This window comes from Hydra vulgaris, chromosome 08 (genome assembly GCF_038396675.1).
Source record: "Hydra vulgaris chromosome 08, alternate assembly HydraT2T_AEP".
NCBI classification, from domain to species: domain Eukaryota; kingdom Metazoa; phylum Cnidaria; class Hydrozoa; order Anthoathecata; family Hydridae; genus Hydra; species Hydra vulgaris.
Window position 1 is genome coordinate 63405837 of NC_088927.1, and position 18708 is coordinate 63424544.

The 18708-nt window shown below is 28.8% G+C and overlaps 1 protein-coding gene across 1 annotated transcript in view; it reads right to left on the reverse strand.

The window, feature by feature from the left end:
- The window catches only part of LOC136084056 (uncharacterized), a 242124-nt gene that overhangs the window by 34576 nt on the left and 188840 nt on the right, over nucleotides 1-18708 (reverse strand). The window contains exon 24 of the mRNA XM_065804144.1: nucleotides 12431-12797. Within this exon, the coding sequence (XP_065660216.1) occupies nucleotides 12431-12797 (367 nt within the window). The remainder of the gene's footprint in view (nucleotides 1-12430; nucleotides 12798-18708) is intronic.

Sequence of the window (18708 nt, forward strand, 5' to 3'; positions counted from 1 at the left end):
CACTGTCGATTTAACATTCTACTTCGACGAGATGTCGATCTGGAGATATCAAAATCATCCAAGTCAAATTCTGAACGTCTATTCATTGGAGGTTCATAATTCAAGTCCCACCCTAAACCAATATCTACTTCAGCAACAGAAATATTTTTATTAATATTCTGTTCTTCGTCATTAACTTCCATGTCCTCATCATCCTGATCATCCTGTCTACCTTCTTTTTCTACTCTTTCTTTTTCTTCATCTCTAAGTATGATTTTCCGATTATATCTGACTTCTTTCATTTTTGCTTTAATCTCAAAGATTTTGTCATGCCTGTCCATGGTCGCCTTTTTTTTGATCTAAATAGAATGCAACATCGTCATCTTTCTTTTGGGCAGTCAGTAGCCTGGATTTCATGATATTCTGTATGGCATCAGGTGATCCAATATCAAAACTATCCAACTTGGCTAAGAAGTTAACACGTTTTCCGCCAGCATCACTTCTTATTCTTCAACAAGCGGTTCCACACATTCCAGAGACACATAAGATCTAACACCGAATTTTGTCTTGTCTTTGTCTTGATGCATGCCATGTTTTAGAAAGTTACAACAGCGTCGATTACTATATAGCCAATTTATTGATTTGTTACATGATTTCGGACATTTTCTTCATCGCGTTGTAAAAAAAGAAAAATTTCAAAACCTGTCTGCAATTGGGTAGTTTGGAACCAGTTATTGATGGTGATGGGTGTCCAATTAACCAAAACTTAGTAGAGGCACGAGTAACAGGCCTTGTTGTTGATGATGATGACAACAGTGAAGGCTGGTCGGTTGTGTCTGACAAACAACTGGAACTGGTTGGCAAAGACTTGAGTTCAGTTTCTACAACTTTACCACTTCTTGTCAACATTTCAGTTTTAATTTATTTAACTAAAACAAGAAACAGCAAAATAATTATAACAGTCAATATTACATATTAAATTGTGTCAATATCATAATATTAATTTGTTTATTTATGAAATTTGTAATCAATGCAAAAATATGGTACTGTTTTAACCCATTCGTGCCATCTCTATAAATCGTAAAATGTAACAAACGCATCCGTGCCATCTCTATAAATCGTAAAATGTAATAAACTCAGGCACTAATGGGTTAATCAGGAAATTAGGGCTTATCATTAAAGTTTAGTAAAACTTTTTTTTACACTGTACACAAACACTAGAATGGGAAAAAATTCAATTTGGGTGGTTTTGAAAATTTTTTGCATAGTGGACACTCCTAATATATATATATATATATATATATATATATATATATATATATATATATATATATATATATATATATATATATATATATATATATATATATATATATATATATATATATATATATATATAGTAAAAAAACTAAATAATTATAACACTCGATATATTTAAAACATTACTCATAGTTTCACGCAAATAGCGATCATCAGATGTTACAAATCTCAAAAAAACAACGACAAAAAAAATATATTGAAAATACAGTGGAGTGTCTTCTTTGATGACATTAAAGTTGTTCATCATATATTTGTTTTCATGGCGACACTTAGACGCAAGTTCGTTTTGCTTATTTAGTAAAGGCAATGGGGATGAAATTATATGATATTTTTCCATCAAGCATAAATTACATGACTTACCACCAGGTTTAAACGGTTCAGCCTGGTCTAAAATTTTCCACGAAAGGACAGGATTTAAACCTTTCTTTTTAACACTCCACACAAATTTAGAAAGTTCAGTAGAGTTTGACCCACTTTCATAACGAAAGGAATTATTGTGCTTGTAAAGGTGATCATTAAAAGTTTTTTCTGTAAGCCCAATGTAATATCTGCCTTCATCTTGCTGATTTGTCTTAACATTACATAAATAGATGACATTTTTAGTTAAACATTTTCCATTAAGTGGACATATTTTAATCTGTCTGCAATTGTACATTGAAGCATTAAGGTTTGAAGAATTTGATAAAATTTTATTGTTATGTGAAGTGATGAAGTTGCGAATATTTGGAAGACAGCTATAGCTAACCTTCAGGTTGTTTCGATTAAAGAGTTTATGGAATTTATGAGATTTTGGGAAGTTTTTATCGATTAAATTTAGGAAAAGTTTGGCTACGTTTGTCTTGACAATAATTGAATTCGGAGGGTTAAATCAAATAATATTTCGTGCACGTGATTTTGCAAATTTTATAGAATCATTGGCAACGGCAGTAATATTTTCTTTAAATCCACTAGACTTGAGGGCACTTTTGTAAAAAGTAGCGGCTCGATTAAAAACTTCATTACTTGAAGATATACTTCTTATATGATTAGATATCATTGAGGGAATAGCTTTAAAAATGTTTGGAGGATGGTTCGAATTAACATTGATATATAATGGAATGTCACCTGTTTTCCTATACGGCTGATAAGAATTGTCAGACAAGTTAAGCGAAATGTCAAGAAAGTTAACAATTTTTAAATTAGAATTTATTGTTATATTAAGTTTGAATTTTTCTTTAAAAAGAATGATAAGATTTTTCTTTATTATTTCCGATTGCGGTCCACTAATACCATTGAAACAGCAAAGCCTGTCATCTCTATATAAACCGTTGGTGCTTAATCCATATTCTTTGCTGATGGTATTTAAAATAAAAAGGCCTACCAGTTCACACCACTCGGCTCCATCAAAGCTTCCCATTGTCACGTCAAAATCGGAATCTCCTGATTTTTTAACCCATATATTCTTTCTTGTAAAAAGTAAGGATTTTCTAGAATGGTAAATAATATCATTTGTATTATCTGAAATTTGAGTAAAATTTTTGGTGTGAGTCAAAGAATCGTGGAGAAACTGTTTAGAAATGGAGGGGTAAAAATCAACAATATCATATTGCACAAAAACACAGTTTTTTTTGTCATTGATGCCATGGAACCATTTTAAAACGTCATTTATACTATGCCATTGATGGACAAGCGTAGCATTTCTAACTTTCTTGTTAATGTTGCCTAGTAAAAATTTGCTAACTTTTCCTAGCTCAGGCTTAGCAGGGTTGATTAATTGGCAATGAGGCTTATTGAGTGGTCTTGTTCGGTAATAAATGCTGTTTTCATAGTAAGACGTTCTAATTGATCATCAATACCCAAATTCGTTGCTATTACTTTAGCTTCAATGTTAAAATTGTTGTATTGTGTTGTATCAGACTTTTGATATGTTTTAGTAATATTATTGATATAAAGTTTTTCATATGAAGGTTTATCAATTTCATAAAGATTTTGAGTTTTATCTGCAAAAATAAACAAGTCTTCCGAAGATTTAATTTTAGCGATATCATTACTTAATTGCTTTTGAAAATCGTTATGGATAGTGGTAAAAGAGATATTTTTTAATATATTTAATAAATCATGCTCAAAACTTACAAGATCGGGGTGTTGCGGTGGGCATTTTCTTGTTTTAAGATCGAAATGATAAACAAACTCTTGGTTGGGGTTTTTATCGCACATCAAGTGCTTCCACTTCATTCGTTTTACAACAAGCTCTATTTTCTCTTTTAAGCATTTTAAATATAGTTTTTTTGATGGAATTGGTATGTTCTTCATTGAGTAGTTGAAATAATGCTGTTTCATGTTTCAGTAGTTGAAATAATGCTGTGTAATGCGTCTAAGTGTCGCCATGAAAACAAATATATGATGAACAACTTTAATGTCAACAAAGAAGACACTCCACTGTATTTTTAATATATTTTTTTGTTGTCGTTTTTTTTTGAGATTTGTAACATCTGATGATCGCTATTTGCGTGAGTAATGTTTTAAATATATCAAGTGTTACAATTATTTAGTTTTTTTACTATACATTGCTCTACTTTGGTATTGAGCACTCTTTAACAAGAAATATTTACACAATTATTACAATATATATATATATATATATATATATATATATATATATATATATATATATATATATATATATATATATATATATATATATATATATATATATATATATATATATATATATATATATATGTAATATATATATATATATATTTAAGGGTGTCCCATAAAACAACATTTTTGAAAATAATTTGTTCCCACCCCCTAAATGTGTTCTATTAAATACAAAAGTACTAGGCTTAAAATTTTTTAAATAAAAAATATTTTAAGAGGGCCATTAAGACCCTCAAATATTTAATGGGTCCTTAATACTTTCAATAAAAAGGTTTTTCAAAAATATGCCAACCTGGTACTCAAATGAAGCGAAATTATATAAAAATTTCAAAAATAATATTTATTTTGGAAAAATTTCAACTTATTAACCAAAATTATAATTAAAAAACATGAAAAATGCATTTTTTCAATTTATTTTCAAAAAAGGTTTTACATTAAAAAAAAAAATTTATGTAATGAAAATAAATTTTTTTTTTTCAAAATAAATATTTTTTTTAAATTTTTATATAATTTCGCTTCATTTGAGTACCAGGTTGACATATTTTTGAAAAAATTTTGTTTAAATATATTAGGGACCCATGAAATATTCGAGGATCTTGAGGGACCTCTTAAAATATTTTTATTTAAAAAAATTTTAAACCTAGTATTTTTGGTCTCCAGAGTACCACCTCAAATTTGCTTCAAATTTTGACCACCCACAGCTTTCATGAAAAAAACACAATCCTGAAAATTTCAGCTTGATTGACCCAACCATTCAAAAGTTATAATTGAATTAATATTGACCAAAATTGGAAAAATCTGGAGCCTACAGTAGATTTTTTTGATTTTTACCAGATCATAATTTTTTAAAAAAAATAGATGATCACCTGAAATTTTTTAGGGTAATGGTTTTTCACCCAAATTATCTATTTTTGTAAGTGTTTTTGACTGATTTTAAACAGTTTTTGAGTTCTTGTACCTCAAAGTTGCTAAATAACACAATATTAGAAAAGATTTTGAAAACTTTAATGTGCTACAGTCCAATACCAACGGACAAGCTGTGCCAATTTTTTGTTACTTTTGTGTACTTAGAGTAACCACTTGTGAAAAAAATTAAAGTTGTGTGTTAAAAGTTATTTTAACACTTGCAGCAGCCTGTTAAAATTTCACCTTTTTTAAAAAATACGATAAATTACATTAACTTTGTAGGCATAGAAAGTAGCGTAGACAGTTAAAATAAATTATGAAACTTTTTACCGGCAAAGTTCTATATATAGACAATCACCAAAAAAAAATTAAAAACCTATACTCTATCTTATGACATGATTGTAGCCCTATTACTTAGGTGTATATTTTGTTTTTTCCCTAAATAAATATAATCAGTTTTTCATAAAATAAAATTATCAGTGTTTTAATCTAATTTATTTGATGTGATTTTATAGTATTATATTTTATAATTTTATAATTTGTTAAATTTTATGCATATAACATAATTATAATGATATAATTTTCACATGGTTATAATTTAAGTGTAAAATACTTCAATTGCTTCAAGAATTTGTATTAAAATCTAAATCTGCACAGTATTTTCTGGATTTTATTATTTTAGTTTTTAGTATTGCAAGAACCAAAAAGTAAGAGTTTTGTGTATACAAAAATAGTTATATGTAGAATTATAGTTTCCTGGTTGCTTTTTAAACACATTTATACTTGAGATTTCATTTTTACGATTTTATTATTGGAAAAATATAAAAAAGTTTATTTTTAGATAATGTTTAACTTTAATACTTTTAGATTAGTAAAAAATGTCAGAGAAATGTTGTGTGGGAAGAGTTTTAAATGAAGATTGTGATAAAATGTCATATTGTAGAATGGTAAGAAGAATAAGACTAAGAGATACTGATATTGAGGTTTTAATGCAAAGGATATGATACAGTTTCGAACCAAATGAGGAGATGAGAGTTTTCACCATGAAAAAGCCTATATTTATAGATATGAAGCACTTCAAAAATACTGTTGTGATCCATTTAAAGTCCACAAGAAAAAAATTATTAAGGGATTGTGTAAAGTTAACATATCAATTGCAAATCAACTTAAGATCAAACCTGGTCAAAAAGTTTTTACTAACTGTATGAATGAATTCAAACTTAAAAAAATTACAGAAAGTAGTCAAGATGAAGTTGCTGAAAAAGATGTTGAGTTGTTCAAGACCTTGATATGACATTTCTTAGTAAGAGTGTTTTTGTTTTTATTGGAAATATTTCTACTCAAAAATGTAAGAAGACACAAAAAATTAGGATATGGAAAGCAAAGGGCTAAAAAATTTGCGACAAGTATGACAAACCTAGTAGTGTCAGCATTGGTTATAGACCCAAAAAATAAAGTCAGAATCAGAAAAAGGACAAAAATGTATAAACTGTAACAATTTAGACCAACTGTTAGCTGCAATAAAAAATAAAATGAAAATAAGTTTGAAGGAAGAAAAAGTTGAACTACTAACACTAACTTCTGATAGTTGGTCAATTGAAAAAACTTCCAAAACATTTTCAGAACATCTTTAAAAAAGCTTGAAAGTTGAAAAAATGAAAAAGGAATACTTGCTATTACTATTTTAGCCTCAGGTTTACTGAGGCTAAAATAGGACAGCCTTAGGAAGAAATTGTTAAACAAAAAGTCATTGAAATTTATGAACCGAAAGAGTTCACAAGACAATGTCCAGGAAAAAAAGACTTTGTTTATGTGCATATAAGTAATGTAAAAGTTAAATGTTTAATATTAGTTCAATTAAACGAACTTTATCTTGAGTTTAAGAGGTTTTACCCTAAACACAAAGTTGGATTCAGCAAGTTCTGTGAACTAAGGCCAAAGTAGTGCATTACAGTTGATAGTAGCGGAAGTAGCTCAGTTTGTGTATGCTTTTATCATAAAAAGTTGATGTGTGCTGCTTTACCAAAGGGCCATTTAATAAATTACAAAGATTTGATGAAACTATGTGTTTGTAATATATATAGCCAAAGCTGCATACTCCATCTATGTTCCAGTTCACCTGGTAAAGTAAATTTAAAGACTTACTTGGAAAATGTGTTTGAAAATAATTATTTTGATTTTGATAATCATATCATATACAAATAATGGGTGTCCAAACAAGCATTATTGAGTTTATTGAAACTCTAAATGAAACTTTGTATGATCTTTGTCACCACCACTTTATCAAAGAAGCACAATCCTCCTATTTATCAGAGGCAAAAAGAACATTAAATCAACACATGTACCATCTTGAAGATCACAACATAAATGCTGAGCACCACTTCTTTGCTACATCCCATGGCAAAAATCTATGCGATGGAATAGGAAGAACTATAAAAAGAGAAGCAGCCAAAGAGAGTCTACAAGCAGCAAATGCAAACCAGATTCTCACACAAAATGAACTGTTTACATGCGCTGAAAAAAAACATTAAAGGTGTTAAATTATTTTGCATTTCAAGTGATAATATCAATAATCATGAAACTTATTTTAACTTCAAAAAACGATATGAAGAGATGAGCACAGTCCCAGGCTTAAGAAGCTATCACAGTTTTTACCAGGTGGAAAGAAATTATTTTTATGGAGAATATCTAGCAATACTGTCTATGATACCCATTTGCTGAATAATAACTTGGCAAAAAAAGATCCTTCAAACTTTCAAACTGGTAAATACATTGCATGCTTTTACGATGATGAATGGTACATAGGGCTTGTACTTGAGATTTGTAATGAAAACCAAGATGTTAATTTAAAATTCATACATAAAAAAAAATTAAATTTAAAATGGACTAATGATGCATGATCAAGTCAATGTTGGGTTCCATTTGACAAAGTTATATGTCAAATAAGTGCCCCATCCATTAAGGATGGAAGTGCTTGAGACTACAAACTTGCTAATAATGATTATGAAAGTATTAAGAGTTAATTAAATCAGATATAAAGAAATTAGTGTACTTGTGTTTCATGTGTATATACACTTCTTCTTTCAGCATTTTTTATTTTTTTGAAGTATAATATAACTTGCGCTAATAGGTATTTTTTAAACTAAAAAAGCATTGCACTCAAAATGCTAAAATCATGTCATAAGATAGAGTATATTTTAATTTTGGTGATTGTCTATATATAGAACTTTGCCAGTAAAAAGTTTCATAATTTATTTTAACTGTCTACGCTACTTTCTATGCCTACAAAGTTAATGTAATTTATCGTATTTTTTAAAAAAAGTGAAATTTTAACAGGCTGCTGCAAGTGTTAAAATAACTTTTAACACACAACTTTAATTTTTTTCACAAGTGGTTACTCTAAGTACACAAAAGTAATAAAAAATTGGCACAGCTTGTCCGCTGGTATTGGACTGTAGCACATTAAAGTTTTCAAAATCTTTTCTAATATTGTGTTATTTAGCAACTTTGAGGTACAAGAACTCAAAAACTGTTTAAAATCAGTCAAAAACACTTACAAAAATAGATAATTTGGGTGAAAAACCATTACCCTAAAAAATTTCAGGTGATCATCTATTTTATTTAAAAAATTATGATCTGGTGAAAATCAAAAAAATCTACTGTAAGCTCCAGATACTCAAATTTTTCCAATTTTGGTCAATATTAATTCAATTATAACTTTTGAATGGTTGGGTCAATCAAGCTGAAATTTTCAGGATTGTGTTTTTTTCATGAAAGCTGTGGGTGGTCAAAATTTGAAGCAAATTTGAGGTGGTACTCTGGGGACCATAAGGTGATTTGGTATGGAATGACCCAAATGTTGTTTTTTGGGACACCCTAATATATACAGTATTGGACAAAACATTTGCAACCAACATCGAACAATGCTAAAAAGTGTTCCTAATTTTACATGTCTTAAAAACGAAACGAACTATACTACCACAGCAAACAGTTCAGGAGTCTGGAGTTACAGCATGCCATGACATGAGCAATCAGCTGACAGGTGACAGCACACAGGCAGAATTTCGTTGACAAGTGCCATTTTGCAGCGGACAAAACAAGTGCAACTTTTTTGGTTTGTTTCATTTTCTTAAGTCTGGTCCGTGTCAACGTCACGGAAGTTTTTTAATAATTAAATTAAGTATCCAGAAGTTTCCAGAAGCATGCAGAAGCTTCCAGAAGTTTCCAGAAGAAGCATCTGGAAGCATCAAGTAGCATCCAGAAGTATCCAGAAACATTCAGAAGCATCCAGACGCATCCAGAAGCTTCCAAAAGCATCAAAAAGAAGCATCTAGAATCTTCCAGAACAGGTTCACACAGATTCATTTTACTATATAAGAGACATGTAAATCGACATGTAATTCAGTCAGTATATGGAAGTCAATCAGTCAGTATTATCAAGACAGTTTATCGAAGTGAGTTTTATCAAAGTGTTTTATCGAAGAACATCAATACAAGAAGTGAAATACAACAAGTGTTTCATTACATCAATAGAGTCCACATCCAACCAAGACGTTGTGTTCCACAGAGCATTATTATATAATCACAAGGTAAATGTAACACTGTAAGCCTTGAGAAGCGTGACTATTTATTTTTATTATTTTTATGACTTCAAGTAAAAAAATGGCTCCAAACAGTCTTGGATTGGAACTAAGAAAGAAAATTATTGGCGATTACGTAAGTGGAATGTCATAAAAAAGTATTTGTGATAAATATCGCGTGAAAAAATGGACCGTATCAAGACTATGTTCCAAATATCGTTCTTCGGGGAAATTGGCAGCAGATAACAAAGGTGGAAGACCACGTTCCACCACTTCCAGAGAGGATTCTATGATCATCAGATCCGTCAAGAAGGATCCCTGGATATCATCAGTCGAGATACAAAAGCAATTAGAGCTGCCTGTATCGGACCGAACAATCAGACAACGTGCTGTTGAAGCCGGATTGTTTTCTCGACGCCCTGCAAAGAAACTGCTGATTTCACTAAAAAACCAGAAGAAAAGACTCCTGTTTGCTACATCTCATATTGACTGGAATGTGCAGAAATGGCGAACTGTCCTGTTCAGTGATGAATCGAAGTTCAACATCATTGGGAGCGATGGCATTTGCCGTGTACATCGACCGGCCGGAAACTGCCTCTATTTACGTTACTGCCTTAACACCGTGAAGCATGGTGGAGGCAATGTAATGATCTGGGGGTGTTTTTCTGCTAACAATCTAGGTCCAATACATCGAAAAGATGGAATAATGGACCTTTTCATGTATAAAAATATCCTGAAAGATGTTATGTTACCTCATGCTGAATGGAAGATGCAAGGCTGTGATCGACAACAAAGGATTCGCTACAAAATATTGATAGCGAAATACAGCTTGGTCAACATTTTATCGAGTTGCACTTGTTTTGTCCAGAAGGAAATCAACTTTTTTCAATACTTTTGATTAATTTATTAATTTTTATGTACAAATAATGAACTTTGTGATGAATAAAACTTGAAGAACTTTTTCTCTAAACAGTTACATAGTTATCTCTCTAAATTTAAAAAAAGCAGCACTTTTATATAAAGAAACTAAATTAGCATTATTTGGTTGCACTCGTTTTGTCCGATACTGTGTGTGTATATATATATATATATATATATATATATATATATATATATATATATATATATATATATATATATATATATATATATATATATATATATATATATATATATATATATATATATATACAGCGGTGGCCAAAAATTAAAGACCACTCATTTTTAGTTGGTTTTTTAATCTTCAAATTAAAATTAAGAAAATTCTAAATGACATATAAAACATTTTTTTAATATCTTGTTAATTAAAACATACGGATTAAAGTGGTATAATTTTTTAATCTAATTCTAATTAAATAGCGTTTAACTTATTAAAAAACTGATGAGTGCTTATGAATCTTCTTTAAATAAACTGGACAAAATTTAACGACCACTTTCAAATCTTTAATTTGCACTTATTAACAATAATAATCCATTTTTTTTTTTTAATTGCTTATTACGTTGGCTATAAAATAAAATGTTGAAACCTGAGTTTCAATATCAAATAAATAATTATTTTTTCGAATTGCAATAAGGATATAAAAATATTGCAAAAATGCGTGCAAAGATCAAAGAAAAAGACAGATACGCGGCTCTTGTATTAAAAGAAGAAGGCTATAGCATCAGACAAATAGCAGAAAAGCTTGGAAGGTCTCACTCTTGCATTATTAACATAATTCAACGATACAAAGAGACCCGGTAAATTAATGATCGTCATAGGACTTGACGCAATAAAATTTCAAATGACCGTGATGTTCGCTCATTAGTGAGATTAATGAAAGAAAACAGACAAGCATCATCTACAGACTTGTCTACGAAATGGACACTGTCAAATGGTTCGAAAGCAAGCCCTAGAACTGTGCGAAGAGTCCTCCACAATTTAAATTATTTATGGCATGCTGCTGCAAAAAAACCACTCTTAAATAAAAAACAAAAATTTGCCAGGAAAGAGTGGTGCAAACTACATAAAAATTGGTCAACAGATCAGTGGAGCCGTGTGGTTTTTAGTGATGAAATAAACGTTGAGGTAGACAACAGAAAAGGTTGCGTAATATTGCGTAGACTTCCAAGAGAACGGTTCAATGAATCATGCATTTTGAAACGAACAAAACAAGGCAGTGGTTCAATAGGCATTTGGGCCTGTTTGAGTGACTCTGGAGTTGGCGTTTTTCATTTTTCATTTATTCAATGGTAGACTCAACAAAGAAAGGTAAATGGAAATTTTGGAAAACTCGCTTATTCCTAGCATTGATTTATGGCAGTTGCAAGATGGATTTATTTTCCAGCAAGATAATGCGCCGTGTCATAAAGCGCATGTTGTTAGCAATTGGTTCAATTCTAATAAAATTCAAGTGCTTCCATGGCCTGCCAATAGTCCAGACTTGAATCCAATAGAGAATTTATGGTCGTGGCTTAATCACAAGCTTGGTAAAGAACAACTTTACAATTTGGAAGACTTGAAATCTTCTATCTCTCATCATTTGAAAAATGTGCCTGATGAAGTAATCAAAACTTTAATGAATTTAATGCCAGAACGAGTACAAGAGTGCTTGAAAACAAATGGAGGAATAACACGTTTCTAAATTTTTTTTTTATTGCTTTTTGAAATATTTTTGAAACTGGTCTTAAAATTTTGTCCAATTTTTTTTCCCATTTATATTTTTTACTAGTCAGTTTTTTAATTTTTTAACATTATTTTGTAAAAAAATTATAAATTCTTTTATAATAAATATAAAATACAATAAAAATTCTTTATAAAAATATTTTTCTTTTTTTGATACCTTTTTCCAAAATAAAATTATACTAAGGTTAAAAATAAATTTTGAAAAAAAAAGGAGTGGTCTTAAATTTTTGGCCACCGCTGTATATATATATATATATATATATATATATATATATATATATATATATATATATATATATATATATATACATACATATTTGCCTAAACTTCTATGAATTACCTGTGTTTTATTGAAAATAAAAACTTTTTTGTTTTCTGCTTTTGGATCTGGATGTTCATCTACCTTTCCATAATACATTGAGCTTACCATCATTGAAGTCAAAAGCAAAGAAACAGCAACAGTCAATCTTTGACACCTGGTAAAGGAACTTATAGGTGGACGAGCAAAAATTGAAAACCATAAATGTTCATCAGAAAGATTATTTTCTGCTTTAGATGTAAAAACATAAGTAAAATTTGTAGATTCTTCAGTAGATGCTACTGGTATAATGCAGTCTAACATACATGATCCACGATCTATGGCAATCCAACGATGACTAATAAAAAGAAACTGCTTTTCAGTTTGAAGATCAACAACCACAATGTCTCTAAATTAAAAAAATTAATAAATAAAGTAATCAAATGCTTTATGAAAATTGAAATTGTGTTAAGTTAAACTTATTAGTAATGGAAACGAGCTATTTAAATGAGAGAACAACATAAATAATAATAAAATCTTTAATTAAAAATATTTATTAAACGATAACACAAACAAGTAATAACTTGGGTTATTAATCAACAGGAAAAATCAATTGTTAAATTCAAAATTACTGCTATTAACTTATTAGTAAATGTATTTGCTAACTTTTCACCAAGCTGTAACAGTTTACAGCAGTTTTTTTTTTAACCCTTAGCTCCTGCTAAATATTTTTGAGTATAATCAATATATAATGGTTAAATGAGTTGAAAAATTTTGAACAAGTCATACTTATTAGTGACATAGTAAAACTAATTTAAAAAAACTTAGTTGTTGTGCAAATATGTTATATACTGCAGCCATAAATACTTGTAAACAATATCAAAATATAATATGTCATCTCTAATTGTAGTTTGTGAATTTGTCAAATAGTTAATAAATATAACATGATTAGATATAAATACAAAATCAATGTCATAGAACTACAGTAATAGAGCCCTTTGTAAACAAGATGTCCAAAATATCAAGTTCATGGAAAGTCATATATGCATTCAATTTGTTTTTCTATGCAAAAGTCTTTTTTGTAAAGGTTTATGTTTCAAAGTTATGGAGTGAGTTTTATTAACTAAAAAAAAAGGAGTATTCTACTTAACTGCAGTTACTCCTTGTCCTTGGGGAGATGAATAAAAAAAAAAAATTTTTTTAAATACTTGAAATAAAAAATTAACAAAGAAATTAAAAACTAGTAGTCTTCTCAACTGACCTCCTTGATCTTAAGATGGCTGAACCTTTCTCAACTGACCTCCTAGATCTTAAGATGGCTATATAAAAATGAAACAATGTTTTTTTTAATACTTTGAGATTTGTTGAATATGAGATAATAAATTTCATAAACTTAAAATTTTAGCTTTTTGTTAGAAGCATTTAACAATATTTGTTTTTTAAAGATTCAAAGGATATGAACTTATTGATACATAACTTATTATTAAATTTAATTAAAAGCTCCTAATTTTATAATAAACTTATTTTAAAGTTTATTATTTATTATTAAATTTAATTTTAAGTTTTTTATTTATTAAATTTAATTTTAAGTTTGTTATTTATTATTAAACTTAACTTAAAGTTCATTATCTTAATATTAATATTACAGAAATGTTTAATGTTTAATGTTGTTTTATTAGTTATGCTTTGAAAGAACGTGTTTATACAATGCACGCGGTCATCGGAAAAAGATCTCTTAAGGGAGTTGAAACTTTTTTCCTTATGAAATTTAATTTTTAGTTTAAATATATATTACATAAAAAATCATACTAAGATAAATAATCATCATTAAGATCATATTATAATTGAAGTAAGTATATAAAATAGTTGTATATACATTTTTATTAGATGAAGTAGCAAGGATTTTAAGTAGAAAGAATTTTAATTTTTTAAATCGTTTATATTTTGTTTATTTTAGCTTTTCTTTTAGCAGTTTTATTTTTTAGAACGAAAATAGGGGTATGGATGTTATTTAAAGTTATACTAATGCTATTTCCATAAAATGGCTATTACTACTTTGAAATTTCTGTGATGCTATTAACTATTTTTGTTCTTTTTTTAGAAAATTTAGAATAATTAAATTAAAATTTTGTGCCAACACCGACATGGCATGTCACATGTTATTGTATGTAAGGGTTAAATTTTGTTATGAGGATTACAGTTTGTTATGAGGATTACAAAAAAAAAAGGTAAGGAGTATTGTTTGTAAATATATATTTTGTTTATTTTGAATCTTTTAAAATTTTCTCGCGTCATTTTTGAAATTTTTGTTTGTACACGTTTATTGTTTGCATTTATGCTTTTTTGATATGTATGTGTATGTGGTAATAAGTGCTTTATAGTTGTTTTATCAATGTGTTTTTATAATAATGTAAAGTGTTTTTTATTGTTTATGTATGTATCAATATGTGTTATATAATTGTTTTGAAAAATGTGTTTAAATATGTAGTTAAGTTTAAAGTTGCTACAATATGTTTATATTATGTTGTTTCAAAGTGCTGTGACTTACGTGTAGAGTAAGATTTGTCAACTTTGCCAGCCAAATGATGTACTTATAACAGAGGGTTACACGATAGTGTTTAGTGTCAAAAAATACATAATAAAGTATTTTAATAACATTTTGCTTAATGTTGTTACTTATGTTCTGTTAAATATGAATGTTATCTTACTTAAGTTATGTTATAAACATATTATATTAACTTATGGTGTGTGCTATTGTTGTGTGTTGTTGCTGTGATGTTTTTTTGTTATCTTTTGAGTTGATAGACATTTGGCTTATCTTCATGTTGGAGGCTATTGTTAAAAATTATAAATAGGTAATTTTATTATTTAAAAATCACTGCTTTTAATCATTTACTAAAAGCCAATCCAAATTAAATTGCCATATATACAATTTGTTTTATCTCAATTTGATTTTTTGTCTTTAGCGCTGTTTACTACATGATTTTGCTATAAATATTTTGGAATCATGATGTTCCAGCATAATTTATTTTGTAAAAGCTAACATGAAATAATAATATTTTACAACTACTACTCTGGTAAATCACAACAGCTTTTCTCTATAAGGTGCATTAATTTTCATTTTTTGTATGTAATTTCTTATTTATTTACTTATTCATTACATTTTTTATTTTAAATTTATCAGATGATGTATTAATGTGGTATAGAAGAACGAAAAATCGTAAAGTTTTGTGAATTTTTGAAAAAAATGTTTACTAATAATTTTTTTTTTGAAGAAATAATTTTTAAGTTTGCAACAAAAGGTTTACAACATTTTTTATTTTTCTTTGTTAGCAGTATGTTTATTATTAGAATTACATTTAATAATTTTTTTTATTATTATTTGCTAAGCTAATTTTTTTTCAAACATCCTAGCTGATATATATATATTTTTAAAGTCATAAGATTATTGTATAATTTATTTTAAATGACAGTCTGTTATATATAAAAATTATTTGTGTGTGCTATTTAGAGTAGAAAGAAAATTATATAGGAAAGATCGCAATCTTCAGGATATGTTTAAGAATTTTTGTTACTACTTTCAATTAAAAGTGAAGTTTAAATGGATGATATTAGGTTAGAAGCAGATATTAGTTTAGAAAATGGTAATGTTAATAGGCAAGTTGTTTGTGGCACAAATGAAAGAGATAGACTTAGGCGAGATGAAATTAATAATGGACAAAATGCTGCTTGGCAAGCAACAAATAATTCGAACCCAAATGAGGAGAGCTTGGTTAGGCGAGTTGAAAATTATTGTTGCAGAAATGAAAGAGATAGGCTTAGGCAAGATGAAATTAATAATTGACAAAATGCTAGAACTGCTGCTAGATACGAAAGAATGCATTGTATAGCAAGAAGTAATACTATTGCAGATAATAATTATTTAAGAGAAATGAATTATATTTGTTAGCATTGTGGTGCTAAGAAATTTCCTGATGAAACACATTTTTTATGTTTTTATAATGGAAAGGTAGTTTTGTCGCAACCTTTATCATTTCTACAAGATTTAAAAGATTTATTTAAAGGAAACTATGCAAATAGAAATGCCAATCTGAATTTTTTAAATATATTAGAAACTATAAGACCTTTCTTTCTTTTAGCTTCATTTAAAGTTAATGAAGTTCAACCCATAAATCATGGGCCATGTTTTAAAATATGTGGTCAAGTTTTACATTGTATAGGTAATCTTTGGCCAAATCTAGACGTTCCGCCAACATATTGTCAACTATACATCTATGATCCACTTGCAGCAGTAAATTTTAGAATGCAACAACATGGTAATGATCTTTGCTTAAATGATTTAATATTTTGATTGCAAACTATTATTAGTGAAGAGAACCCATTTGCTCTTGCATTTAAAAACATGCCTGAAGTGGAAGATGAAGAAATTCATCGAACAGCTATAGTAGGTTGCTTAGTGTCAGTTGTCAAAATGTCTTTACTTGAAGGGCAAGATAGATGTCACAATAATCTCCCTTCACATGATGAAGTTGCAGTTGTATTTAATCGTGAAGATGGTGCACCTCCTGCTTTCAGGGAAATTGTTATTTACCCAAGAGGTCATCCTCTTAAAACAATATCAAGTATGTCTGCCAACTTAGATCCCATAGTTTATCCTCTATTTTTTTCAAGGGGTGATGCTGGTTGGCATCATCAATTGGTTTACAACCCTGAACATGCTACATTGGTTAGAAATCAAGTTACATTATCTCAGTATTACAATTATAAACTTTCAGTTTGACAAAAAACAGTTTCAGCAATATGCTGTTGATGCGGATGTTAAAATTGAAGGCCAGCGCCTTGCTCTCATCAGAAATAACCAAAACAAACTGAGAAGTGAACAGTATGATGCCTTATACGTAAACATGTTGGATGATCATAATGTTAGACCAGGGCGTGTTGTAGTTTTGCCATCATCATATGTAGGAAGTCCTAGAGCCTTAAAAGAAAACTTTGAAGATGCTATGGCTATACCAGTAAACCAGATCTTATTATTACTTTCACTTGTAACCCAAAATAACGCGAGATATTTTGGGTTGCAATTTATATTAGGGTCAGACATTTTTAAGCATGGTGTATTAGTGAATGTTGTAACACATGTTCAGGTTATTGAATTTCAAAAGCGTGGTTTGCTACATGTTCATATTTTACTTCACTTTGCAAATGATGATAAGCTTGAAACAGCACATTATATCAATAATTTAATATCTGCAGAAGTTCCAGATCTGATTGTGATCTTTATTATGTTGTTAAAACTTGCATGATTCACGGTTCATGTGGCATACTGAATCCAAATTCTTCCTGCATGAAAGATGGTGTGCAGCAAAAACTATCCTAAAGAATTTAATTCTAACACAGTAGCAGTTCATAATGGTTATCCATGCTATAGACGTCATGATAATAGTTTGGTTATCGATATTAAAGGTAACAATATAGATAACCGCTGGGTGGTACCTTACAATTCATGTTTATCAAAGAAATATCGAGCTCACATTAATGTTAAAGTGTGCATATCTGTTGAGGCTGTTTTTTTACAAATATATATACAAGGGTCACGACGGTGCCAATATTTTAATAAATAAGCAAATTAATCATGATGAAGTAAACACTGTTGGAACAAAAACTAAGTATAAATTATATGATTAGTATAGTTAAAAAAATGCTTCATTTATATCTGTACCTCAGAAGTCAAAGGTAAATGTGAATATTTTGAATATTTTTAGCATCGTCTTCTGTTACCAGTGAAAATGGTGAGGTTATGCCTAATATTTTAATTAAATAAAATTGCAAATATTTAATATTTTTAATAAATATGACATTATTTAACTGGTTGTGTTATACTCATTTTTTTTGAATAAGTTTTTTTTACATGTTTAACCCTATTTAATTTACTCTTTTTTTTTTTTAAATATTTTCAGCATTGGCATCTGTTACCTGTAAAAATGGTGAGTTTATGCTTTATTTTTTGATTAAATAAATGGAAATATTTATAATTTTTATTATATTCTTCTATTTGTAATTTTAGAGTCGTTAACATTTAAGAGCTTTTGTAATTTTAAATTCGTTAACATTTGAGCACTAATGAAATTATCGCTCCCAACACCCAGGGCATCTCTCGGAGAGGTCCTTCAATAAGTAGTGTAGTATTGGCGGTATGGATGAGCCCTCCTTCAAATTGAGGGCTCATCCATACTGGGGTGTTGGGAGACACTGAAGAAAAAACAGCAACTAAAAGGTTGTAAATGTCTTCTATCAGTGAAGATATTTATAACTTTTTTGTT